The sequence below is a fragment of the Elaeis guineensis genome, chromosome 2, assembly GCF_000442705.2.
Source record: "Elaeis guineensis isolate ETL-2024a chromosome 2, EG11, whole genome shotgun sequence".
NCBI lineage: Eukaryota > Viridiplantae > Streptophyta > Magnoliopsida > Arecales > Arecaceae > Elaeis > Elaeis guineensis.
This window is the reverse complement of record NC_025994.2, coordinates 90,721,651-90,748,180: the sequence shown is the minus strand read 5'-3', so window position 1 is coordinate 90,748,180 and position 26,530 is coordinate 90,721,651. Positions and strand designations below refer to the sequence as shown.

At 38.1% G+C, this 26,530-nt stretch overlaps 2 protein-coding genes across 3 annotated transcripts; one reads left to right on the top strand and one right to left on the bottom strand.

Annotated features, from left to right (window-relative positions):
* The first annotated feature begins 632 nt into the window (after positions 1 to 632).
* Positions 633 to 11,854, top strand: LOC105053740 (splicing factor Cactin). Of its 2 annotated transcripts, XM_010935012.3 has the most exons (13): positions 635 to 997; positions 1,099 to 1,190; positions 2,718 to 2,814; positions 4,124 to 4,195; positions 4,334 to 4,396; positions 4,514 to 4,654; positions 5,248 to 5,343; positions 6,886 to 7,170; positions 8,663 to 8,801; positions 8,898 to 9,040; positions 10,402 to 10,575; positions 11,005 to 11,271; positions 11,362 to 11,854. In XM_010935012.3, exons 1-13 carry the CDS (start codon positions 674 to 676, stop codon positions 11,479 to 11,481), a joined length of 2,013 nt encoding a protein of 670 aa, XP_010933314.1. In that variant the 5' UTR covers positions 635 to 673; the 3' UTR covers positions 11,482 to 11,854. The 2 variants fall into 2 exon arrangements, with proteins under 2 accessions (XP_073108249.1, XP_010933314.1); XM_073252148.1 differs by lacking the exon at positions 11,362 to 11,854 and having other exon boundaries at positions 633 to 997; positions 10,402 to 10,618; positions 11,005 to 11,260.
* Positions 11,855 to 17,584: 5,730 nt separating this feature from the next.
* LOC105053752 (protein argonaute MEL1) lies at positions 17,585 to 24,582 on the bottom strand. The gene is made up of 22 exons (XM_010935034.4): positions 23,910 to 24,582; positions 23,318 to 23,523; positions 23,056 to 23,205; positions 22,803 to 22,936; positions 22,525 to 22,634; positions 22,242 to 22,348; positions 22,026 to 22,164; positions 21,800 to 21,916; positions 21,483 to 21,590; positions 21,330 to 21,401; positions 20,658 to 20,777; positions 20,413 to 20,575; positions 20,215 to 20,339; positions 20,004 to 20,141; positions 19,488 to 19,630; positions 19,349 to 19,411; positions 19,204 to 19,267; positions 18,926 to 19,061; positions 18,776 to 18,849; positions 18,487 to 18,581; positions 18,308 to 18,339; positions 17,585 to 18,233 (listed from the first exon to the last, which is right to left on the bottom strand). Exons 1-22 carry the CDS (start codon positions 24,423 to 24,425, stop codon positions 18,061 to 18,063), a joined length of 2,985 nt encoding a protein of 994 aa, XP_010933336.1. The 5' UTR covers positions 24,426 to 24,582; the 3' UTR covers positions 17,585 to 18,060.
* Positions 24,583 to 26,530: the final 1,948 nt, after the last annotated feature.

Genomic DNA, 26,530 nt, shown 5'->3' with positions numbered 1-26,530 from the left:
TAATAAAAATTATTTTAAAAAATATTATTTTTTAAATATTATTAAATATATTATTTTTAAAATATTAATTTATTATTAATAATAATTTGAATAATAATAAGAACATAGTAACATCAGAAAAATTATTTTTGTGCATCCGACAAGGATAGCGGTGGAGCGGGGCCGTGGTGGAGGCGGTGTGGATGGCTATGACCTGAGTCTCATGCTGTGGGGATGAGGACGGCAGGAGGAAGGAAAAAAAAGAAAAATAAATAAAAAAAAAATATTTAGAGAGAGGGAGAAAAAAAAGAAAAAAAATATTATTATTTTATTATTAATAATAATTTGAAGAAAAAATATTAAATTTAGAATAATAATAAAAATATTATTTTTTCAAAATATTATTTTAAAAAATAATATTTTTATTGTTAATTTAAAAATATTATTTGTATAATAACATATTATTTTTAAAAATTAATTTCAAAATTAATAATAAAATATTATTTAAAAATATTATTTTTATGGTGATAACGGATTAATCATTCATTGAAGGCTTGAAGCGGAAGGCACAACCCGAACATATTAGAAATTCCACTATTCCGGACACGTGAAATACACGTGTTCGTTAGTCTATGTTTATATCATCGGGATCTAAAGCCGGTGTGTCCTTGCGCCGATCGGGAAGGCTTACAGGATGGGGAAACGCGAAAACGAGAGAGAGAGCCGGAAAGAGCGCTCATCGCGACGGCGAAGGACGCCGTCCTCGTACGAAGAGGACGATTCTTCCGAAACGGCTTCGGAGTCCCCTCCGAGAAGGCGGCGGCGGGGCCACAGCAGCGACCACGAGAGTAGCAGGCGGCGGCGGAGCCAACGCGGCCGCCAGAGCTCCTCCAGCGACACCATCGGCTCGTCAGAGTCCGAATCCGATGACCTCCATGGAAGGCGCCGGAAGAGGTCGTCTAGAGAGATCACCGAGGAGGAGATCCTGGAGTATATGGCCAAGAAAGCCCAGAAGAAGGTATGGTTCGCTACCCCTTGAATTCCCCCCACCCCCTTGTCTAGGGTTTCTTTTCTTTGATTACTCTCCTCAACTTCTCGATTTGTCATGTTTTCGTTTAGGCATTGAAGGTGGCCAAGAAGCTGAAATCGAATGCTGTTTCTGGTTATTCTAACGATTCTAATCCTTTCGGCGACTCCAACCTTACGGAGAAGTAAGTGCGAGATCTAGTTGTATCTTTGAGAAGAAGGAGAATGCATTCTCTTCGGGAATTCAAAAATTAAAGAAAGATTAATCTTTTCCTTATTGCATATTTAGTTTCATGTTACCGTGGGAAAAAATTTGTCGGTAGGGCTTCTTGTCGTTAACCAATTTGTTTATTTTAGTATCTTTATTGCGATACAGTGGTTTTAGGTGTCCTATATGTGCATCTTGTTGTTCTATACTCAACTCCACAGAAGGATTAGGGTGTAGGAGTTCATTTTATGCAGTTGCATAAGTTTTATTTGGAAAGTTTGTTAACAAAGGTCCGGCATAGCATCCCGGGATTCAGTGACATATAGACAATTTCTGGATTTGTTGCTTGCCATCTGGATTGCATTTTTATGGCTCAAGAAGTGTTGTATGTTTTTATAATAATAATGTTGTATGTTTTTATAAAGCATCGACTTGCATAATTAACAAGTGACTCTCATGAAGTCCATCTATATAAACTCATCCCCCCGCCCCCCCACCCCCCCAAAAAAAAAAAGAAAAAAACCAATATGCAAAAACAAGGCTTGTTGGTCGAGTTTAAGGTGAATACATACACATGCATTACTGGAACATGCCCGATTGATGGTTGTTATTGTGCTTATGCAATGCCCATGTTTGTCTGTACTATATTACCAAGGTTTAAAAAAACCAAAAGAGAACTTGTGTTTCAGATGTGTATAATTTTCTTCCCCAGCCAGCTCCTTTCCGGACTTCTAAACACTATCCACACTTTGTACCCATATTTGTACGGTATATTCTGTTTGGAGATAGTTCTGAATGAGCTTGAAATATGTTATTTTCAACAATTTTATGGCAAGTCTTTCTCCAAAAAGGAAAAGCATCTCTCTTGGATTGATATTCAGTCTAAATCAATTTAATGCCTGCTTGTTTGTGTTATTATGATCACTTTAAAAAGATTATTATATGATTTTTGGACATGCTGATTTAAATGAGGTGGCTTCTAATAAGAAGGCAGTGCCTTTTTTTTCATTAATTTGCTTGTGTGCGCCCTCTTGCATATATGATGGCTGAATGTTCGGGTGGGTGGCTTTGTTTGGGTTAAAGAGTTTTTGCAGGTGCTGAAATCAATGTTTTGGCATTTTGAGATGCCAAAGTTGTCAAATATATGGGATTGGAGATATTCTATGTTTTATTAATTTTGTGGCATGCACACCCTCTTTAGTGGTAGGTTCAGCTAGGGAGCTTAGTTTTTATGTTTGGAAACTTAAACATTATCACAAAAAACTTTAAGAAAGTTGATCTTCCTGGTTCGTTTCCCTACTTTTTCCCTGAAATCTAGTTTGCTTTTTGTTTACTAAGATTATCTATAATTCTACCTTCTTAAGGAAACTAGGCCCTAGTCTTCTACATTCTTTGAGGTCCCCTATTATATAGAACTAGTTAAGCATCTCTTCAGATACATGATTTCTGATGTATGCTTGGTGTTTATAATACTCATTCATTTACCCACAACATTTTCTGGCAGGTTTGTATGGCGAAAGAAGATAGAGCGTGATGTTGCTCAAGGCCAACCTTTGGACATATCTGTCAAAGCTGAAAAGAAGAGGCAAAGGGAAAGGATGGTATGAAATTGTGATACAATATAACCGCTGCATAATTACCTTATCTACTTTGAATCATTTAGAATATAATACCTTATCTACTTTGAATCATTTAGAATATAAGGTCTCATGGTGGACAAGCTTGTGCTAGTCAGGTGTTGGCATGGACAATGGTACACCATGTCAATAATTGGCATGCATTAGCATGAAAGAAACTAAACATTGTTAGAAGATACGTGGTTTCCATGTTAAGATACGCTTATGTTTCCTTTATTTTTTAAAAAAAAATAGGTTTATTTTAATTGCTCTGTACTATTGCATAGATATGTATTTGAAAAATGAATATAATTCTGCAGATATATATGGATTTGTAGCATCATAAACAATTCTAGATACATGTTTTTCCTTAGGATGTAGATTACTCCATTGCATACTATTTTTTTGATTACTATGTTTCCACTTTATGATGATGTGCAAATTCAAATTTCAGTATATAAATTGAGGGGGCATAAACTAACATTATAAATACCAACATATTGGTGTTGTACCTATTTTCCCCATAATGTAGATAGTTTTCATGCTAGTGATATCACTCTTTGTACAACTTTTGTACTCCAGTTACTGCATACTATCATGATGGACAAGAACCATCACTACTGGCACAAGTACCGTATGATCTGTCACATAAGGTTGGAATGGAGAGGGAATGTTATATTGGGTTTAAGAATTTGCATATCTGTTGGCCATCTAGTTGTTGTATAATGTATAGTTTCTTAAAATGTTTGCCATGTAACTCATATATGTAGATGGGATAATTGGTCAGCTCTGCCAATTGGATATAGATGAATATTTTTCTGTTTGACTCAGATTTAACAAAACAAGGAGATGATTTAATTTATTTATCCAAAAAATAAATGCAGGTTTGCTGTTTCGCACATGGATGGTTGTTATTATGTCATCCGTTGGTGCCCCTAGCATGGTTTCCATTGAATGCATTTATATGGTCGCGTGCCCCTAGCTTTAGAACTTTTGGCAAGGAATCCTTTCATTCTTCTTGATTTTTTTTTTCAAGATTTCTGATCTTTTCTGGAATTTTTGGACACACCAGCTTTCGTTCTTCAGAAAATTTATCCTCAGTTTTTCTTTTCTTTTTTTTTGGGGGGGTGGGGGGATGATTGTTTATGAAGATTCGTACATTATGGCTGAATTTTCTTGAATTCCTGATTTTTTTAGCAGCTATAGTGATTTTGCGATCATGCCATGACTTGCTGTGCTACACGAATCATTATCTCTATATATTACAGTTCTTATGTTTGTATTCCTGACGCAGGCAGAAATTGAAAAGGTTAAGAAAAGGAGAGAGGAAAGGGCAATCGAAAAGGCACAACACGAGGAGGAGATGGTAGGTGAAAAAGTTCAAAATTTCTGTGCTTAAACATATAGATACATATGCATGGAGTTCAACTATAGTTTTATTGGTATGTGTCAACTTTTTTGTAGCTTATTGTCGCTTAGTGCATAAAATTCGTAAATTTTTCAGGCAATGCTAGCCAGGGAACGAGCTCGGGCAGAGTTTCAGGACTGGGAGAAGAAAGAGGAAGAGGTACAATGAAAACTCTTACATTACCACATTTTGCGTACTTATTGTGATTATTTAGCTTCTTTTGATTCTTATTCATCAATCTATTTCCTAATGCTTGCCTGTATTGGTGTTCAACAGTTCCATTTTGACCAAAGCAAGATCAGATCTGAGATTAGATTGCGTGAAGGGCGCATAAAACCTATCGATATACTTTCCAAGAACCTCAATGGTTCAGAAGATTTTGATATTGAAATAAATGAACCTTACATGGTATTCAAGGTAAATAAGCTTCAGAATTTACTTATATATGCAATAAGTGATCTCTCAATCAAACCCTACCCATGCACAAAATTACCAAGGTTATAGTAATGACAATAAATTTGGCCCTTTCATTGGCTTTTACTTTCTTATATAATTGCCATCAATATTGTTCTAAAACATTGCTGAGAACATTATCTTTTGTCATTGTATCTTATCTGATATATTTCAATATTGAGAATTTTGTTTATCAAATCTGCCCTAAATGTCACGAGCTTAAAAACTTAAACAAGGCTCGTAATTACAATATTTTAGCCAGATGACTGACTAATGGCATGATAATTTCTTTTCTAGCATGCATGCCCTAAAATGATTAGAAAGAAGTGAAAGCATGATTTCTCTGTTGATCATTATTATTTCTTATTTTAAATACAGATATATCTATCCAATATTAGGTTTTTTTGGGTTAATTTTTGAGATCATGTTGCCTGACTGATGTTGATGTTATTAGAACATTTTTGTTTTCTTACTTCATTTTCCTCATAAAAGGAAGTTATATATCTTCTAATTTCATGCTGACCATTTTCAATATGAACATGTCTATGAATATACAGGGTTTAACGGTGAAGGAAATGGAAGAGCTTCATGATGACATCAAAATGCATCTGGATATGGATACACCAACTCAGACACATACTGAGTATTGGGAGGTAATGTTCTCTTGTTTCCTTTCATCATCTTATTAGTTATTGTCATTCCTTTTCCAACGTCATTTAGATTTTGGAATCTATGATTATTCTATTTTTAAATATTTTTCCTGATCACTTGTTATTAGGATATTCTTTTCCTTCTATCTAATTGGGCTATAATTTTGCAAAGGTAGTAAGAAGGCTGAAGAAACACCGAAAACAAATGCATTATGGGTTAACCCAAATAATGATATGTAATCATCAAAATGAAGTGCGCAAGGATATGCTCAAGGTTATTGGAGATACAAATCCAATCATGTAGTCTAAAATTTATACTCATAATGGTCCAAGCCCACTTGTTAGTAGCACATGAGGACTATATAATGCGTCTATGATATACTTGCAAGATATACATGTATATTGTATGAATATGTAATAGTGCCTCTAGATTTGCTACCTCTTTCATGTTATCTATGGGCTTATACATTCTCTTATATGCATGACTTGAATGCTTCTGTGACATATACCTAGTTGTTGGGATCACTGACAATCTAATAGTTATGTTCTCTTCATTATGGGCTCGCATTACATGACTGCTATTATTGTTGTGGATTTATGCTCTCACTAACTGAAGATGATCCTTAAGCACCTTTATCTCATCTTTTAGTCTAGAATTTACTCTTAACGGTATTTGTTGTCCCTATGGAATCTGCCTGTTGATCTGATCAATCATTTATTTTTGCTTTTATTTTTTTTGTGCTTAAATTGCTGAAACTTGAAAGAATGAAAGCTCACCTAAAGCTTTTGTCCACCATTCAAATTAGCTTGCATTGGTTACTGCTTTGTTTTTACTTCCATTCACAAACTTTGGTGCAGTCCACATGTTTAGTTAATGGGGCTTATATTGACATGATATAAATATGCGTTATTAGACACCTTACGATCCCAAATTTTCCAGAAGTCTAATTCACAAGAGGCCATTATTTGTTGTGAGTGTTCATGTTGGGTATCAACCCTTGTGAGTGGATTTATTTTCCTTCTAGTTGTTGCTTGGTCAAGTTACATATACGAATTTTCTTTGTTGCATATGGACTAGCCATTCTACAGATGAACATCCACTGCATTTTCATGTCCCATGTTAGGGTCTCTGGCCAAATCTAGTTGTATATTTTTGGCTAATGGCCCTTGCAAGCAGATGTTCCCCCTCCCTGTTGTCGCTAATTGCTCCACAATTTTAGGCTTTAATGTGATGACAAGGCCCACAGGATGTTAGAATTATCCCCAGCTGTAGGTTTCAGTAGTCACTCTCTTGGTTTCCTTCTATAATATTGGCACAAAAGCATTTGAAGATTGATGAGATGTAACTCTTGAGGTTTACTTTCCTACGTTTATATACCGTCTCATCATGATTATGCATCATCCATTGACAGCATTGTTGAATTAGAAAGAAGAATGGTTTGATATCGTTCTTTCATCTACTTCTTTCTACAACAGCATAGATCTGTATTGTACATTCCTAAGTTATTCTGGGACTTGAATAGAATGGCTTCTGATATTGAACAGGCACTAATGGTAATCTGTGACTGGGAGCTTGGTGAGGCTCGGAAAAGAGATGCGCTAGATCGAGCTAGGGTACGTGGTGAGGAGCCACCTGCCGACGTCCTTGCAGAAGAAAGGGGTCTCCATTTGAGCATTGAGACAGATGTAAAGGATCTCTTAGAAGGGAAAACATTCAATGAGTTGGAGTCCATGCAACGTCAGATCGAGTCACAGATGCGCTCAGGCACAGCCAAGGTTGTTGAGTATTGGGAAGCTGTTTTGAAGCGCCTTCAGATATATAAGGCAAAGGTATCAAATTCTTAACCATCCTCCACAAACAAAATAAAAATTAACACTTCCTGATTAGATTTCCAGCCATTTCACCTACATATTTATTTATTGCATGGCTGAAAAACTATGATTTACAGTGTAATTTAATTGTGTTTTATCTTTATTTACTACATTATCAATTATGCGAGAATTAATTGTGTGTAGCAAGAAATATATCTAATGATACACACAACATACTGCATTTTATCTCTTTTTTCCTATATCACTTATGCAAGAATTGGATGCATATTGCAAAGAAATCTAGCTGTTGTGTTTTTTTCAAGCTGACATGCATGATGTTGGTCAAGTAATATTAGCATGGACATTGCCCTGTGAGGCTATTAGGTTATTCTCATTGGTGCTAAGAGCTAAATGCTGGAAGTGCAGGCCTAGAAAGAGCTATATCTATAGTTATTATATATTAATCTATTCTTAGTATTCTAGAATACAAATATAGTTTATGCTGGTATTATGTGACTTAGTTTTCAAGCTGGACAAAAGATTCCAAGTATGGCAGCAAGTTCCTAGCAACACCCACCTCCCTTCTCCTTTTTTCCCTACCAAACACCGTCCTTCAACATAATGTCTCTGGATAACTTTTCACAATATGCAAATATTTTAAATCATTTTCGGGATTTTGTTTTGCATTTGCCGGTCATATAAGGATTAATGCACATACAGCACTAGCATGGTATGGAAGGGAAGATTGATTTTGAATGCTCGTGTTTTTCAAAATTAGCAGCTGATACGTACATACATAAATATTTATACATATATGCACACACGTCTCGTATAGATATATCTTTCTATATGTATATATGTTGTTCATTCTTTATTCATTGATGTGGTAGTGGGATGGTAATTATAAGTTTCTTTGAGTAACTTTGTAACTTTGTATTTTTGTTCATTTCCATATTGTGGACTAAGAAGACAAATCGGATTAATATAACGGTCATAGCAATAATTGTAATTTACTTTCTACATTATGCCATGCCAAAAGACCGAACAAGAAATTTTTTTTTTTTTGTACTTTTAATTTCCCATTTAAAGTCATAAGCATCTTTTGTTTTATCCATACTAAATGTGCTCACAGCCACAATTATTCATCATCCAGGAGCTGGCTGCTTTGTCATTTGTCCAGTTCTTATATTTTTTTGTTCTTTATGTTTAAATCTTTATTCTCTTGGTGTCCCTGTTCTATCTTTATAATAGTTAAAAAAATAAACTTACATCTCGATGAAGGCCTGTTTTGCATTCATCGGTACCACATGTTCTTTGTTTTCATGTTGTGTTTCTACTTGGATAAAACTTCAGATCCTTGTATATCTTCAGAGAAAATATGACTTCCTTTGTTAGTTCATCTAAGCTAGGAGTGTTTAATTGAGTTGGTGGGAATTATTTCTTTTTGTTCATTTAGTAGTTCAAAAACAGTTTCCATGGATGCTTATCAATTCTATTGCTTTATATGCAGGCATGTTTAAAGGAAATCCATGCTTCTCTGTTGAGAAAGCATCTAGAACGTTTAGAGCAACCTGTGGAGGCTGAACAGGGCTTGGAAACAGATAACGAAATTAAGTTTAAAGAGGAAGACATGGTGCTTGATGCAGCGGGTATGGTTTCCTAGCTCAATTCCAACTTCTTTGCAATCTCCTTGTTCTCTGGAGCATTATATAAATATTTTATCTGAGTGAAACTTTATTTTGCAGAAGCAAAGTCCTATTCTCCTGAACCTGCAGTTGATGAACCAAGAGATGAGCCAGAAGAAGAGGCAGGTTCCTTTTCACCTGAGCTCTTGCATGGTGATGAAGATGAAGAGGCAATTGATCCTGAAGAGGATAGAGCTGAGCTGGTATGCCTGATTGTTCTCTATTTACAACTTAAATGTTTCTTCACCCTTTGTATATTGACCACCTCTAGTATGCAACCTTAGAAGCTAGTTGACCACCGACGGAGAATAGGATCTATCTAGTCCGAGCAAAGTCACCATACTTATGTTATCTTGGTTATAAATGAACAATTGAAGATAGAGATAATCAAATAATGCTACAAAACGTTTTCTCAAATTTTAGTTCTGTTGACAACTAAATACTGGTTTTCAAAATAAAGTTATTACCAATTTAAAACTGGTTCATGGGGGAACCCATCAAATTTTTAGCTGGATTCTCACCATGGGGAAATTGTCATTCTTGGAGAGAGTATTTGGTTGAATGCTCCTTCGTATTAAACCTGGAAGCATTATTAATTTGGAAAAAGCAAGTGGTCATATGACTTCTTTATTAGAGGTGTCAACTAAAGTTTGAAAACCCATTTGAGCTGCACATTCAGACTAATTCATGGCAATGCGTTCCTAAGCCAAGTCATTTTCCATATAATTTAGTTCATTCCGAATCAATCGGTGAATCAGGTTCATACCGTTCTTAGCATGAATATCTGTGAATTATCCAATTCTTTCTGTTCAAATTTGAAAGAGATGTTATTCACTTATTCTAACTTCTAGCCCACTTCTAGTATAAATTATATTTCTGATTTACTTAAAAAGATAAAGAGTCATCCATATCGATTCCCACAAGGTTAACAGTTGGTGTCTCTAATTTTCTGTTTGCTATATATGCTATTTTATTATTGTATCAGATATTTGTTTTATCTATTACATTTATATAATACCAGAGTAAAATAAACATTAAATTTTCTGATTTATCTAGTTGTTTTTTTTTTTTTTTAATTTAGGTCTTATGATGATTTAAGATAAGCAAACAATGGTATCAATAGGCTGGCCTGGGCTCAGTTAGAGATCTGCCTGAGATTGGTCATGAACTTGAGATCACTAGGCCCAGGCCTGGAAGAGTGTAATTGACGGCCCAAGGTACCAGGCCCATGTCAAGCCTGAGTTTGGGCGCTGTTCTGGGGTTGTGCTAGCCTTAAAAATTTAAGCCTGAGTCTAAACCAAATGCATTTGAGCTTCTACTTCTTTAGCCCTGGTCTCAACTAAAGGCCCTAACTCGAGCCTGAGACTGAATTTCTTTGGCCTGAGCCTTATGATGACTTGATCGTGGTCATGGTCTTGCAATGATTTTTGCTGTGTGTTTCTACATCACAATGTCGGAATGCTAGTTATGTTGCAGAGCTCTACATGTGCTAAAACTTGCCTGATTATTTTTATTATTGTAATTGTAAGTTGACATCTCCTGGGAATATTATATGCTGTTGCAGGATCGGAAACGTGAGGCGGTAGTAGTAGAGCAACAGAGAAGGATTCAGGAAGCAATGGCAGCAAAGACAAGCACACCCGATGATATGGAGCTGAAAGCAATGAAAGCAATGGGAGCTATGGAGGAAGGTGATGCAGTTTTTGGTGCTGGTGCTGAAGTAAATCTGGATTCACAGGTAGCAAATTCTCTCTCTCTCTCTCTCCCGGCGCGTCTCAGAGGTAAACCTGGATGCAGAGTATTATTATATTTTTCCCCCTTGCATGAATGGATCTTGCTTCAGGATCTACTAAACAGATCCATCATGATTTGTATCATCTTAAGACTTGCATCTTTGCATGAAATTATATGAGGAATTGCACTTTTTTTTTTCCTCAATTGTGAATTTTATATTTCAGAAAGTGATATATCATGTCTGTCCTGTATCCGCATGAAATTGGAAATTTTGCATGCCCTAGCATTTGTGAAGAACTGCATGATCAACCTTGTTTTCTTCCATTGGAAGTTGATCTTTTTTTTTTTTTTTTTGGAGTGAAACCATTGAAGTTAATCAACCCTTTAATTTTCTTGATATGATGTTAACAGTTTGACTGTTATGTGCTTCTAGGTGTACTGGTGGCATGATAAATACCGTCCGAGAAAGCCCAAGTATTTCAATAGGGTTCACACTGGATATGAGTGGAACAAGTATAACCAAACACATTATGATCATGACAATCCCCCTCCTAAAATTGTACAGGGCTACAAATTTAATATTTTTTACCCTGATCTCGTTGACAAATCAAAAGCTCCTACTTACACTATTGAAAAGGATGGGAGTAATGGTGAGACATGCCTCATAAGATTTCATGCAGGGCCTCCATACGAGGATATTGTGAGTGTCAATCATCTCAATCTGCCAAATGTGTCAATCATTGTCTTTTTTGTAGATTAATTCCTCTCTCATTTTGCTTCATTTTTACAGGCCTTCCGTATTGTGAATAAGGAATGGGAATATTCTCACAAGAAGGGTTTCAAATGTACGTTTGAGCGGGGCATTCTACATGTGTATTTCAACTTCAAGCGCTATCGCTACCGTAGGTAACACTTACCTGGAGGAAACAAAAGATGCAGGAGAACAACCCGTAGACGAACTTTCGGGAGGCAGACTTTGTCGATGTTTACATGCATGAGGAGGCAAGTTCAGATTCATGTTGCTGCTATAAGACCGATGCTGGAATCGATAATACGAGTTTTCCATGTCTGATGTGTTACGAATGGAAGTGATATCATAATGGCAAACAAGCAACCTTCTTTATAAATGTAATTATTGGCACCGTGGCTCGTTATATAAAAAAATCCATTCGCCCTAGCATGTTGGTGGCGCGGGCTGGCGCCTTTTTATTTCTATGACGTTGGTAGGAATGATACTTGAGACAGCGGAAGGTAGTGAAACTTTCATGGTCAGGTTCTCATAACAGGAATGCGTTAATTGTTGTCATGGGTGCTTGAAATTGATGGATTTAATTTTTAAGAATATATATTATTTCAGCTTTCCCAGCATGGTGAGTTCGGAATCCAACAAGATGGTGCGCTACAAATGCTAAAGACGTTCGTCTCCAATTAATGGTGAGTTTGAACTCCGGCTCTATCAGCCCAAAACAAAGTTCTTATTTGATGAGACTGCGAGGAAAATGATGAGCTCGTCTAGATGCAGCATATATGACATTGCCTTCATGGTCTCTAATTGTAAAGCTCAACCCAGCATATATAACATTGCCTTCATGGTCTCTAATTATAAAGCTTAACCCAGCAGCTTCTTCAGTTCACGAAGCATCGAAGCTAACCTTTACCGCACCAGATGGCAAAGGTACCTAAGACACCAATAATGGATGATCATAAAGCAAGCTACCGAGATGCCGGTGTCCTGGAATCCTTGGCTAGTAGTATCAGGTAAATTCAGCATGAAGACATAAAACTCCGCTAGCCAATGAGCTTGCTCATACTTCTGGAAGAGATGATCTATTTGTTTTGAAACACATACTCGTACCAAGCATTCCAAATAGCCCAGTCTGGGTAACATTACAAAGCTTAAGGTCACTAGCCAGAGGATCCGAACATATATTCAGCACCATTTGAATAGAATTAAAATCTTGGATGTTGGGATGGTTGCTCCGCAACTCATTCCATGTGTTTATAGCATGCAAAAGCTGAAGGAGAAGGTGGTTGACATCTTCAAGAGCATCGTGGCATAGATCACATTCAGTGCCAAGGTTCTCAAACGTCCCTCGTGAATGAACTCTTTGTATAACAATCGACTCCACCCAACTTTTCATCAGAAAATTTTAACCCTAGGGGCTATTGTAAACTTCCACACCCATCTGCGATCAATGCCCTCCTCAACTTCCCACTGCCGTTGAATTAGTTTGATTGCATTTGTCATCATCACCTTAGAAACGCCTGCATTAAATCATACAACTCTGTCCGAGCAGGAGAAATTTAGGCAATTATCTAAAAATCCTTTGAACCATTTCAGCTGAAAAATTCCACAATAATTGGTGAGTATCCCAAGTACCAATAGCACAAATCAAAGTAGACACCGACCAGTCATCATGGCATAAATTACAATTAATAGGAATAGAACTTTGATTTGATGGAACGTTACTTACCCATGGATCATTCAACAGACTAATGCTGGAATCATTACCAACCTGCCAACAGAATGCATGGGTTATCCATTTGGCTCTGGCACAAATAGCTCTCGATAATGGCGATACACCCCTTCTAGTATGATAAGAATCCAATCCTATAGAGTTATATTTAAAACATATCATTGTCGCCCAAATGGAACTTGGATTCAAGATATGATTAGCTGCCGCCTTCCCCAGAACAGCTTATTTGCGAACACTAATCCGCTGAGATTAAATGTAGCTTTCTTTATCCCAATTCATGACCCCAAAAAAAGCTTTGAAAATCTTTTCAAGCTCCTTCAATACAGCAACTGAAACCAGCACATCAAATAGTAAACATATAGAACTAGCATTTAAGATGGATTGAAGTAGAGTAATCCGACCTGCTTGGGACAAATGCTTCTATTTTCAGCCATCCAGCCTTTTTTGAATTCTATCATAAGGAGCAAAATCTTGCCTAGTGAGCTGATCCCCTAACAATAGCACACCAAGATAACTCCACATACCTTCTTTGACAGGGATGTTGAGTAATTGATATATTTGTTGCTTCACCATTGGAGATCAAACTAGTTGCAATAATTTAGGATAGCCTCTTTCATCACCCTTGCATTCCTCTTTTATGCTTTTGCTGTCAGAAGAAGATCAAGTGCAAACATGAGGTGAGTAATATGTGAAAAATGAGGCTTTGGTTGGAATCCTTTTGAGAGGTCCTTTACACATCAATGCCTACAAGTCCCTTGATTAACATAAAAGAGCATAAAATAAATAAGAAAAAGGGACGAGGGACGACCTTGCTTCAGACCCAAAGAAGAGTGAAACCACTGCAAAGAACATCCATTTATCAAAACAAAAAAGGTATGATTCTCTACACAGCAAATAATCCACCTTATGAATTTAGAATGAAATCCATAATGATGAAGAACGGCTTCCAAATACCTCCAAGACATTCGATCATGAGCTTTTCCCATGTCAGCTTTGATCACCATTAAAACTTTCCTCCTGGAAGCCCTGGTCATTGAATAGAAAACTTCTTGTGCAACTATAACATTATCCAAAATATTCCTATTAGGAACAAAGGCCCTTTGTTCTACAGAAATGAGATTTGGCATCAAGGGCTTCGTTCTATTAATCAGAATGTTGGTCACTATTTTATAAAGAGTGCCCCTCAAGCTAATTGGATGATAGTCCTTCACCTCCTTTGGGCCCTTGTTCTCAAGGATAAGAAGCAGGAAGCTCCATTTATGGAGAGGTCACCTCCTAGCTCCTCCAAACCACCCCTTTAACATGAGACACATGTCACAAGGGGAGAGGTCTCCAAAGCCGTGCCGTTAGGAGTTAGAGAATCAATCATGCCTTTCAACACATCACCATCGTCAGGGAGACACCCGACATCAAATGCATGAAGGGTATAACTCACCAACATGTGGTCTTTGGGAGAAGACCCAATTCTAACGTGAATCTCCAAGAAAAATCGGAAAAAATATTCAGGACTATGCCGAATATTGACAAGTGGATCAGCCTACAACTTTCAGACGTGCCCTCATCTAGAATGCAAGATGGTGAGACGTCGTACACGTGAGGCTATCTGGTCCTCTAGACGAAACTTCTCACGTACAAAAGTCTCAGCAGCAACTTAACAACAAGCGACGATATTTTAGGAAGACCTAATTAATATACAGGTCACTCGATGATAGAGATCAAGCATATCTCAAAGACAGCAACCTAACGGTTTAGCAATTGTTTGGCTTCGAAGATTTTGAGGAAGACTACAACTATAAAGAAGAACTCATCCATGAAAAAGGTATATATAAAAGTTCTTTTTTTCTATTCATTCAATATTTACAAAAATGGTAGCAAAAAGGTATCATGTAAGAAAAAAAAAGAGAGAGAAAAAAGAAAAAAAAATAAAGACAGCAATGAAGGATACGAGGAGGGCCTAATCCTCATCTAAAGAAAGTACCCCGACCTCCTCGTCGCTATTCCCAGGGCAGAGGCTATGCAGGTCTAGCTTTAACACCATCTACTTCAGTCAGGCCTTACAATTCTCGAATGCCTGGATAAACCCGACAGCGGAGGCATCCAGTAGCTCCCCCCTAAGGCCTCAGAGGGCTTGTACTCCATAATACAGCAGAGTCGGGTCTCGGCAGTTCCCTTGTAGGCCATTCCTCCGAAGGCGGAGGACCCCTCACTAGAGGCCCTCAGAAGAAATGACATCCTGTCAAAATCAAGAGGTTCGAGCGAGACGGTCTTCGGCTTCTTAGGCGGAGGCTTTTCTCTCGCCACCTTCTTCTTCACTGCATCCTTTATGGATCCCGACAACGGCTCCATCACTTCAAGTTATCAAAGAAAAGACCAATGAAAGCTCTTCAACTGATGCATCTACTGTAAGGAGGGCAACCTATTTATACAGATTTCAAGCAACGTGCACCCAACCAACCAACAATTGGGTCGCACCACGCATCCGGCCCCGAAATGCCAATCGATATAGCCGTTAACTGTGTGCTTTCGTTACCAAAAAGCAACCAGTAAAATGCTTCGAGACCCGCTTCAATCCACCGCATGACAATTCAGAACTGGCCTGGGACAAATCCACAGCTTATTCCATCAGAAAATCCCACTCGCCATTATGACAAAGGAAGTTACGAGGCACCTTGTGGACTAGCACATGGGTTCCTAGTAAGCGAACCCACAAGCCGACTTTGATCGAGATGGCACCAACCTTCGGGACCCTCAAACTAATCCTAAGGAGACCTCGGGTTCAACCATCAAAAGTCTTCAAATTGGATGAATCCTAACTAAGACGATGGCAACCCACATCAAAGGATATTCAGATGCCAACATCTCAGGGTTTAGGGCATTGTCTGACGATCCTGAAGTCATCTGAAAAATCCTCGACAAGATCTAAGATCACCTCGATAAGATCCGAAGCGAAAAAATTCAGCTCGACACCAATGAAGACCTAATCGTGATGAGCTCCGCAACCATCCTCAATATCACAACCAAAGAGGCCGTTCGATCCTAAATCAACCTCGAAGACACCACTACCTCGAAGACACTAAAATAAATCCTTCAAACTAGCAAGTAGGGGGCAAATGTTGGACCGCATTTTGTCCACCCGATAATGTGGCGATTCTCCGATAACATGGCAAACATATAACAACATAACTTGGCCATAAAGATCATGCGGTCCAAGCGATATCGCGTGGCCCATTCAGTATCTCCACAGACTTCGACTTCGATCCGACCATTCGGATGAGATCAGCACCACGATGAGATCTAGATCATCAGACAACCGCCGATCCTACTCGATCTCCACGTCAATCCTCTATAAAATCCATCAAAGCTCTGGAGGGTCCTTGGCGTGCGGGGCATGTTGACCTGACAGCAATGGTGTTAATAGTCTTTTCCCACTGGTGGAGGATCGGTCCTATCAGGATCGGTTGACATCCACTATCTCTAGTCCTCTGATAGCCACTTCTTTGACGAGCAATGACCTGCCACCTGACAAGCCTCTTCTCATAAAAGGGGACCAAAACCAAGCCTTCCCTCATAAAATGGGGCTAAAGCCAACATCACAGGGGGTCCTCCTCTCTGGTTCTTACCACTCACCACCTACTGTTCTCCATCTCCGACTACGACTAATTTATAAACATCGAAGAATCCTCTGTCAGAAAATCCCTCATCGAACTCTCCGACGTGCAGACTTTTTTTGCAGCCTAACGACCGTCTCATCGTGCCGCCCGTGCCACATCACTTCGATCAGAGAGGAACAGCAATACCTATCATCCTTTGATCAGGCATACCTTCATTTCAAGAACAAAACAAAAAGAGCTATCGCTTTCTTTAGGATTTTCATTTCACAGGTACTCATCTAACACCGGTTCAATATCTAATCTTACTCCGCTTTGTCCCCCTCATCATAATTTTCACTAGTCACAGGGAACAGGCAAATGGCCCCTGCACAAGAATTTTGTATGATCACGATCATCCACTGATCTGAATCTAGTTTTTATTTTGAGCAATTGGATAGCATATCTGAGAAAATTGACGTTTTAGTGGTCAACTGCTTTTGGTTGACATGCATACCTTCATTTCAAAAACAAAACAAAAAGAGCTATTGCTTCCTATAGGATTTTCATGTCACATGTACTCATCTAACACCAATTCAATATTGTCCGACTAATCTTAGTCCGTTGTCCCCTTCATCATAATTTTCACCGGTCATAATGAGCACGCAAATAGCCCTTCCACCATCAATACACATGAAGTAATCAAGAATTTTGTGCGATCACGATCATCCACCGTTCTAAATTTTGTTTTTATTTTGAGCAATTGGATAGCATACCTGAGAAAATTGGTGACTTAGTGGTCAACTGATTTTGGTTGACCAGAAATCTGCATTTGCCTAACAGTACCTAGCTTCGGTTTTTATCGGATGAATGCCCAGATATTTTCTAAGACTACGGTGAATATCTTTAGGCCTCCATATAACGAATATGAAGAATACATAGATCGATATGATCAGCAACTAATCCAAATAAATATACAATTAAGTGAGAAATACTGATATATCCAAATTTCCTCGACTCGCACCACATGCGGGTTGTGTCCCAAGCCATAAGCTCCAATCACACGGCAAATCAATCCACCCGTTTCTAATCAACTAAAAAAAATTTTAACAAAAAAGAAAAAAATAATACACCAACACAACAAGATATTGCTGCTGACTTCCGACACCTAAAAAAAAAAAAAATCATTCAACCGACATCCGATGACACAACAAAATTTTTTCTCCGCACAATCCAACCATCTATAAAATTCAAAAATAAACCGCCTCAAAAAACCTGCCCCAAAAAATTAAACACAAAAAGTTTGATGCGATATTAACTTCCAACTGCTTCTAAAGAATAAAATTTTATCAACTGTCCGATATAACTATCCCAAAAACATAAACTATCCCAAAAATATTTGAACAACAAAAATCTATAATATTTTTAACAAAAAAACATAACTTCTTGAACACTGTCTTTGATCTGCGGCAGATGACGCACTACAGCAGATCGATCCCTAAAACTACCAATTGATGTTGATCCTCCATCAGAAAATTCAGATTCTATATAATACCGAGCACGAAAAGCAGCCAGATGTGCATAATATGCTGGAGGAACTGCCCACAAAAAGATGATATGTAAGAAAGTAGATACTTGCAACAGCAAACAAATTATCTAGCATAAAACTTACCGACTGAAACCGAACGAGTACAACGAGCATACCTGCAATTCACAAACAAACAGTCATAAACATTTACCAAAGATAATAGTTTCCGATAAAAATAGAAACTAAGACCAACAAATAACCTAAAAATTAATCCAAACAAAATATCTGTCAAAACATAAAAATATAATCAAAATTGAACTCACGTGTAGCAAAGATTGTTAGTTAGCATCTGCAATGTATCAGCAGAAAAATGATTCTCATCCAACAGTACATGATAATGTGTTGGCCTGCTGGTTCCCTAAATGAAAACAAAATATAGATAAATTAATAAAAAATTATTTTAAAAATTAAATAAAATTATATTATGCAAATATTTAAAATCAAGAAGATTATCGGTAAAAATCAGTTCATCAGTTGTCACTCATCAATATAAGATAGAAAAGATGAAAATTAACTCCTAATTTAAAAAAATAAAATATAAAAAAATATTACCTTTATACCGGCATGACTGCAAAGATAGAAATCAAATTCTGTCGGATGACAAATCTTTGTATCGACCACAGTTCCTAAATAAATCATTATAACATTACTTTCTGCTCCAAGCATACAAAATATCAACAAAATCACACCAAAATTACACACCTGGTAATATGTTTCCACTTCGATCCGTTGAACTTCGTTCTCCATGAACTTGAGGAAATAAGCGAGTGTGATGCCTCTTCTGTACTACAATAAACGTGACAGGAGGCAAGTACCCATCCTGCAACGAGGCGCAAGCCTGCATGCACACACAAAGCAAGAAGACAATCAGTGATTAAAGCGCACAACAATTTACAGGGAAAAAAAATAAAAAGATCAGCCAAAAAATAAAAAACAAAATAACATTCAATAATACATATACAAGATAAAATAAAAATTACCCTCCGTATTGCATCCATTTCATAAAGCAATAGCTCAGCAAATTGACCTTCACTGACACCATCCCTGTATATATAGCAAGTCAAAACGTTTCCATCACATGACAGAAGAACACAGCTCCATAAGATAAATTGATACTGTAAAAACCTGTAGAATATTATTCTCTCGGGCTTCTGCCTCACTGATCTATAGAAAGAAAGCAATAATTCTCTGCAAAACAAGAAGAAAAAAAAAAAATTTAAACTCATATTCAAAAACAGAATCTAAATCTTAAGAGTAAACTTACCTTATCATGCCTCCATGTGGATTAACTTTTTGTGAATCTTGTTTTAACGTATAAAGATCCTGTATCATCTCCTTTCTATGTTCTTGAGCAGATACAAGACCTTTGTATTTTGTGATCTCTGGCCAGTCTATAGAACCAACAACCTACATAAGACAAATTTAGAAAAATTTGAAGACGATTAATATAAAAAACCATGACTCAAAAATCATAAAATAGACTGTTTACAAATAAAAATAAAAATAAAAATATTTATGAAAAAAATTTACAGATCGACATAAGTTTGAAACTAAATGAAAAATATCACTGAATTTTCAGACCACTTAATTGATCAACCCTAACAAAATTATATGAAGATCATGTTTTAGATCTACAAAAGCATGCATTACAAAAGATGGCCAAACTACTTTTAATAAAATTAAACTTCACATGAAGTTGAAACTTCTGAAGGTAACCAAATGACATGCACATACACTAGGACATAAGGATTATGCACAACAGCAGCAAAGAGAATCAAACCGCTGCAATTGATGGTGAAGAATCTTCTCCTGGAGAAGGATGTGTCACGTCAGCACCAAATATAATTGTTGGCCTGTCCGTTACATAGGGAATGTTATTACGAAGGGCATCTTCGAGTACCGTGTTGCGCCCACCACACTGTCCACGTAGACATGTCAGGGAGAACAATCATCTAAATTAAGCAAAATAGACTAATAACAAAGTCACAAACCTTAACATTGATTTTCAATGCAACATTTTCTAGATACTGCTTGTTTCCCCTGCTGGATACATGCTTTGGTAAGCAGCATTGTGATACAATGCCAAGCTCGGTATCGCATACCCGCTTGACCTTTCCTATCGAGAATGATATAAAAGCGTGGTAAGATTTAAATAAATTCCAATTAATTAGAGTCTAAAATAACCATACCATAATAGCCTCTCATTTCAGGCAGAACAACAATCAGCAACTGGATATGTTTCCCCATGCGAGATAGTCTTTCCATAGATTGATGATAGACCTCTCTAAGAGCAGATTCCATATCATTAAGGCGTGCCGACCGAATGCTAGTAAACGGTTCTGGATTGAATACCTTTAAAATTCACAGTTAAATTAGATAGGCTTAATGTGAATGAAAAATGAAGTTGCAAATAATTGATAACATGTCTTAGTACCATCCCTTTGTCATTACACATCGCAACCAGATCATTGCAAAACCGAGAGACATCATTTGGGAGAACACGTGAAAAATTCAAGCATGTCCAATATTCTATAGTTCCACCGTTAATCATTTTCTGCACATTCACCATGAAGGATCAACTTTAACAAACTAGCAAAAAAATGCAAATTGATCACAAACACAGAAACAAACAATACAAATATTATACTAGAAAAATACAAAGCAGAATCCAATTGGAGCCACAAAAATCATGCCTTAAAAATAGAAGAATTTTCAAAAATTGGTATTAATTCATTAAATGTTAACTCATTAAAACTATAACTCACCTGAGAAAACTTTAACAAAAAAAAAAAAATAGAGAGGCAATAAGGATAAACTAGAGGAATATACCTATGCAGTTGTTATGAAACATATGTCTCCCAAAAACATGGCAATGTTCTCCTTGCAAGCTCATAAAATAACACAAGGTGATCTATAGAATAATAGTAAGTGACCTAAAAAATTGCTGCTGATTAAACTGATACGCCATCCTGATTCATGTAATGATGGATAGGCAAACCAATTGATCCATATCCACCGGCATACTAGGTGGCTATGCATTAAGCAAAAAGCCAGACTACTAGACCTTTGTATTCAAAAAGAAAAAAACAAGAAAAACTTGGATCACCTTGTTGATCATGTTCCACTGACCCACAATAGGACTGCACATCTTCTCCCTCCCAGAGTCATGATACTTTAACTGAAGCATTCAAAAGATGTGATTTCACATTACTGCAGGTAAACTACTTTTAGATAAACATGATGAATACAAGTACCATACCTTTGGAGGTGGCAAAACCCGAGCATCAACAGCAGCAAGCTGATTTCTAACCCTAATTCCAAACTCTTTTGCATACTTATCGTCATTGTAATTGTTTTGACTCACCACCTGCAACAGCAAACACATGAATATAGACCCAACTGGATAGAAAGGTCGAGATGAATTGCAAAAATAAGTTTCAACCAATGAATCCAATATATCAAAACCAATTTGGCGGAATACAGAATAGCTATAAAACCTCATGAGAAAACCTACAGATCTTTGGATTCGAGATGTACAGTTGAAAGGAAAAATCAAAAAACAAGAAAGGTTCAAACCTCCAGAATATTGCGCTCCCTATCTTGAGGGCGTTCGCATGTAAAGCTCAGCATTTCAGTTACTTGTCGTTCATTCAGCTTCTTTCCATACCTCTGACCTTCTAAAATTGTGCACACCTAAACAACAATTTGAATGCATCAGCATCAACTGCCATCAAAATAGAACACCAAAAGATGAAAATTGGGATAAGCACTATATTTTAACGTATAAATGAAACAAAACAACCTCCATTGGCAAGTAGATCGGCCTGCTATCGCTGCCAGCTTGAAGACAAGGCCAATGGGCATACTTGAGAGCGTAGCTATACCGTTGTCTAAAATATTGAATTACAGAAATCTTTGTCCCCCCTTCTCCAGCATCAAACCTGAACAGAGTGCATCAATCACCTATTAAAATACAAAAAGAATGCCCAAAAATTCTGAATAATGAGAGAGAGAATACGTCAATTGACTCATGGGCATCGATGTTATTCCCGTGATCCTATAGCGTATCCTTGATTCTCTCCTATGCGTGGCCTCAACTCTTAGCCCTCTTAGGGCTTTCTTTATCTACAAATTTTAAGAAAACATATGACAAAAAAAAAAAAAAAAAAAAAGGGGGTTAAGGGCATTGATTACTATAATAATCAATAAGCAGTCAACAGTCGAAAGGATGTCCTTAAAATAAATAATAGAAACTAAAGAGAAAATTATGTAATTGATAAAACCAACGCAAGTAATTTTACCTTAACGCGATCTGCGTCGGATAAGGGCCTTGATCGATCGCGGAGGTTAAGATAATCAACAACGAAGTCTACAACAGGTACAGACTTGTAAAATGATGTTGCAGAGGTGTCTGCAACCAAACACCAGATGCCAGCATTACGTGATAGAACAAGAAGGAGAAGTTGTGATTTAGGACTAACATGTTCTACCTCATGTGAATCACAATATAGGCATTTATTGAAACCATATTCACAATACATTGTAAATAAAGCTAAGCTACGCACTGAAAACACCATACCGACGTTCAAAGAAGGTCCCATCTGCATGGGACGAAGACTTTGGTAATAACCCCTCCAAACTTCTATCCCACCCCCAATGTCCTTTGGATTCCCAAACTGGGGAGAGAAAAATGACCTGGACACAGCAGTATATCTGCAGCAAATGAAATTAGACAGGTTAAAAAGCTCATTATGAATATCCTAAATGACTAGATTTTTTTTTTTTTTTGGGTGCAAGACAGGCGAAAGAGAAGAGGAATAAAAAAAAGTAACCTTGTCGAAGGTGATTCCCTCAGAACCACGTCAAGAACTTGAATAGTTTCTTGAGGGGCATCCATCTGCCTCCCACGTAAGAACTCTTGGAGATGGTGGAGATCAGGGTGCCCAGCAAACTTAATCGTGACGTTATATTCCTTCTCCCCCCTGCCAAACCAAATAGTCATCCAACATTAACCCATCACCAATCAACCATTCAAAACCATCACAGAAAGACACGAGCCAAAACAAAGGGCTTAAAAACAGTAGCCTGACTAACCTAACATTGCCGTCTCGACCAATGTCGGGCAATTTTATCACGAAATTCTTCGATGTAAACGGTAGAGCACCAGCAGTGTACCAGCTTTTCCTTCCATCATAAACAGCCATTCGCCTGCCTAACTGGGAGTCCTTATGCAACCTCACAAGCTCGCTGATCACATTTCTGTTTGTAGTCTTGGATATCGGTTCTGGGTTGATTGAAACCTAATCAATCCATGAAAACAAAAACAAACTTCAAATAAGCACGACGTACAGGAGTGGAAAGGGCGTTAGATGCCTACACCAAATTTAAAAAATAAGCATACACGAGGATTGGGGGAAAGAATCATCAGAACACGAGGATCAGGGGAACAAAAACCCCTGTATAATTTAAATACAACAAAACAGCAGACGAAAGCCCCCAAGACCTATATAATTTAAAAACCCACAAACAACAGTTTTATTGGAAAAAAAAAAACACGAAAGGGAATGCAAAAATACCGAATTAAAAGAACAGAGGAAACAAAAATCGGGAGAAAGAAAAAAAAATGGCAATCTAAACTCCGATAGTGAAAGAGGGAATTGGGACGAAGAGGTGTTTCTGGATTTACGTCATAATGGCACAAGTCCTTGTCCGCGACTTCCACAAGAAAGTGATTCGCCTTCACCACGCACTTTCTCCCAACCTTGCCGAACCCCGGTCTAGATGGATGCCTAAGAGCCTTGCTCGACGCCGGAGGCGTCACCACCACCGGCGCCGAAGGCGGCGACGGAGGCGTCGGACCGGATGTTCCGGCCTCCCCCGGTTCCCGGAGCGAGAGCTGCCGATCCATGTCCCGACTTAAGGACGAGGAGGATACTGTCGCGGACACAGATGACGGCGAAGGATCCATCGGCCTCTGGCGCTCCTCCTGCGCTCGGGGCGACGGATAGTCTGCGGTGGCCGGCGGCGGAGCATGCCCTTCTCCATAGCCACCACGGCCGCCTCCACCGCCGCCCCGTCCTCTCCCTCCGCCGCCTCTACCTCCCCGTCCTCCTCCTCGCTGGCCGGAGGACGGAGCTCCGGGCTGCGGCTCCCGATAGTAATCGCCGCCTCCCCGGCGGCCGCCACCCCCACGCCTCGACATCCGGCTACCAAGCTCAAAAAAAGAAGCAGACAACGTACAGAGAACGGTAAAAAAACGTCAAGAGAGTGGAAGACTGCTAGATGGGACGTGGAGAGAATATGTGGGGCGGGTTTATATATAGCAACCAGAGAGAGCACCGGCGAATGGGGAGAGACAAACGGGGAGTTTAAAAGTGGATGCATCGTCAGGGGCACGCCGCTTCTAGCCCACATTTATACCCACTCCTCTGACACGTCGGCCCGCTGGACGGTGAGTCGTTTCATTTTGTCCATGTCGGTGGTGTAATGAGTAATCACGGTAACGTCCGTCGGGAAGAGTGGGCCCACTCCGCTACCACGACTCGGAATTGATGGGACTGCCCCGACGCGTTCCGGCGGGAAGACGAGCGTCCCCCAAAAGGACATTTATGCCCCCCACTTATTTCAAAATGCCAGCTTCGCGAGGAAGGAATGAATAAAGGAGAGCGAGCGATCGTACTCGTCGGGGACGAGGAAGCAAAGGATCACTCAAACCAGGTGCAACGAAACCACCTTCCCTCAGCAAAAGGTGCAAAGGAACCGCACCTACCTTCTTCCATAAGAAAGCATCTTGTATCCCATGGACCCACCCACGGGGTCGCTTTAGACTCGAGTCAAGCAAGGGCGATTTCCGCCAGGGTTCCTGGATAGTGACCAGATCCCTGGCGGTAACACGATCCAGGATAGATATGGATGTGGGCGTCCATGCATGAAGCCATGATTCATGGGAGTAGTTTTGGGATCATATTATTGTCTTTAACGATGATGCATATATTTAAAACCAGCAAAAACTGACTGATAGGCGGCGGGAAGGTCCTATTCCCGACTGAAAAGCCGGGTAAAGGGTCGTGAATTTTGAGTTATGACTTTGGCAGGAACTATAAAAATTAACAGCTAATATTTTCTAGGGCGATGTATCACATTGTTTTTTATTTTTCAGCATAAAATCAAGTATACCTTGCTAACATTGCGTATATTCATATGCATTCTAAGACAGAGCGGTATCGATTAAAAAAAAAAAATAGAAGGGCATGGATGTTTGAAATTTTAAGAAATCTTGCTCTAAATAGCCATAATTAATTTACAACATTATTATTGTTTCTTTTAAGTTTGGATCAACATAAATACGTGATGTGCTGAAATAAATAGACGAGATGCATATTATTACTTTTGATCTCTCCATCTAAGATTGACCATCGAGGTAGATTTGATCGGAGTGAAATCATCGCTAGAGCTTCATTCAAACACATGCAAAGAAGTCCTCATCGAGAGCATTCTTCGATGAAGACACTCAGATGTTCAAGTTAGAAGTAGAGAACAACGAAAGAAGAGAACAATGAATCGATTGCGTACATCGGAGGATCTTGAAGTCTTTATTTATAAAAAAAAGTTGGAGTCGTATCCATCTCGGAGTCTTGATAATTTTTGGATTTATCGCACAGATTAATTTGGATAAAATATTTTTCTTTTATGAAAGATTCAATCGTAGAAAAATTTTATGCTATCTGAACTTTTCTAATTTGAAGAAGAGACGGATCTAACGAGGAGCATAGCTCAGTAACAGATGAGCTATAATAGATCATCCGAAGCCAAAGTTTTGGAGTTCGTGAAGTAGGTATGACCTTGAGTTAGTTGAGATTGATCGATGTATATGAGCTATGGTAAACCATCTGAAGACGAGATGAATCAAGATTGAATTGAGTAAGAACTACTGCTGATTTAGTAGGTCGTGCCTGATGATCATTGCATCTACTATATACTCAACCTAATAAATATCATCTCCCATAACCCGATTGAAGATTAAAATATGGCAGCTGAGGATGAGATATAGATTTAGAACACATATCATCTTAATTTAAATTTTTCAAATATATTAATATTATTTTGTAAATATATATAAGCAAAAAAGCTAGAGATTTGAACGTCAAAATAAGATATTTTTTTTTGATATTAATGTTCTATGGAGATTTATTTTAAAAAAATATTTGAATAACATGTACTTATGCATCATGTTTAAAAAGTGCTTAGAGATTCAAGAATTCTCTTACAAAGACAATTTGTGAATATTTTACTTTTTTAGTCTTATGT

Excerpts from the sequence above, each read along its gene's own strand:
- LOC105053740 (XM_010935012.3), top strand. The coding sequence starts at position 674 with ATGGGGAAACGCGAAAACGAGAGAGAGAGCCGGAAAGAGCGCTCATCG. Across the intron at positions 2,815-4,123 it reads AGAGGCAAAGGGAAAGGATG|GCAGAAATTGAAAAGGTTAA; the intron begins GTATGAAATTGT and ends TTCCTGACGCAG. Across the intron at positions 4,196-4,333 it reads CACAACACGAGGAGGAGATG|GCAATGCTAGCCAGGGAACG; the intron begins GTAGGTGAAAAA and ends TAAATTTTTCAG.
- LOC105053752 (XM_010935034.4), bottom strand. The coding sequence starts at position 24,425 with ATGTCGAGGCGTGGGGGTGGCGGCCGCCGGGGAGGCGGCGATTACTAT. Across the intron at positions 20,340-20,412 it reads TGAAATGAGAGGCTATTATG|GAAAGGTCAAGCGGGTATGC; the intron begins GTATGGTTATTT and ends CATTCTCGATAG. Across the intron at positions 19,268-19,348 it reads GAGAGAATAATATTCTACAG|GGATGGTGTCAGTGAAGGTC; the intron begins GTTTTTACAGTA and ends CTATATATACAG.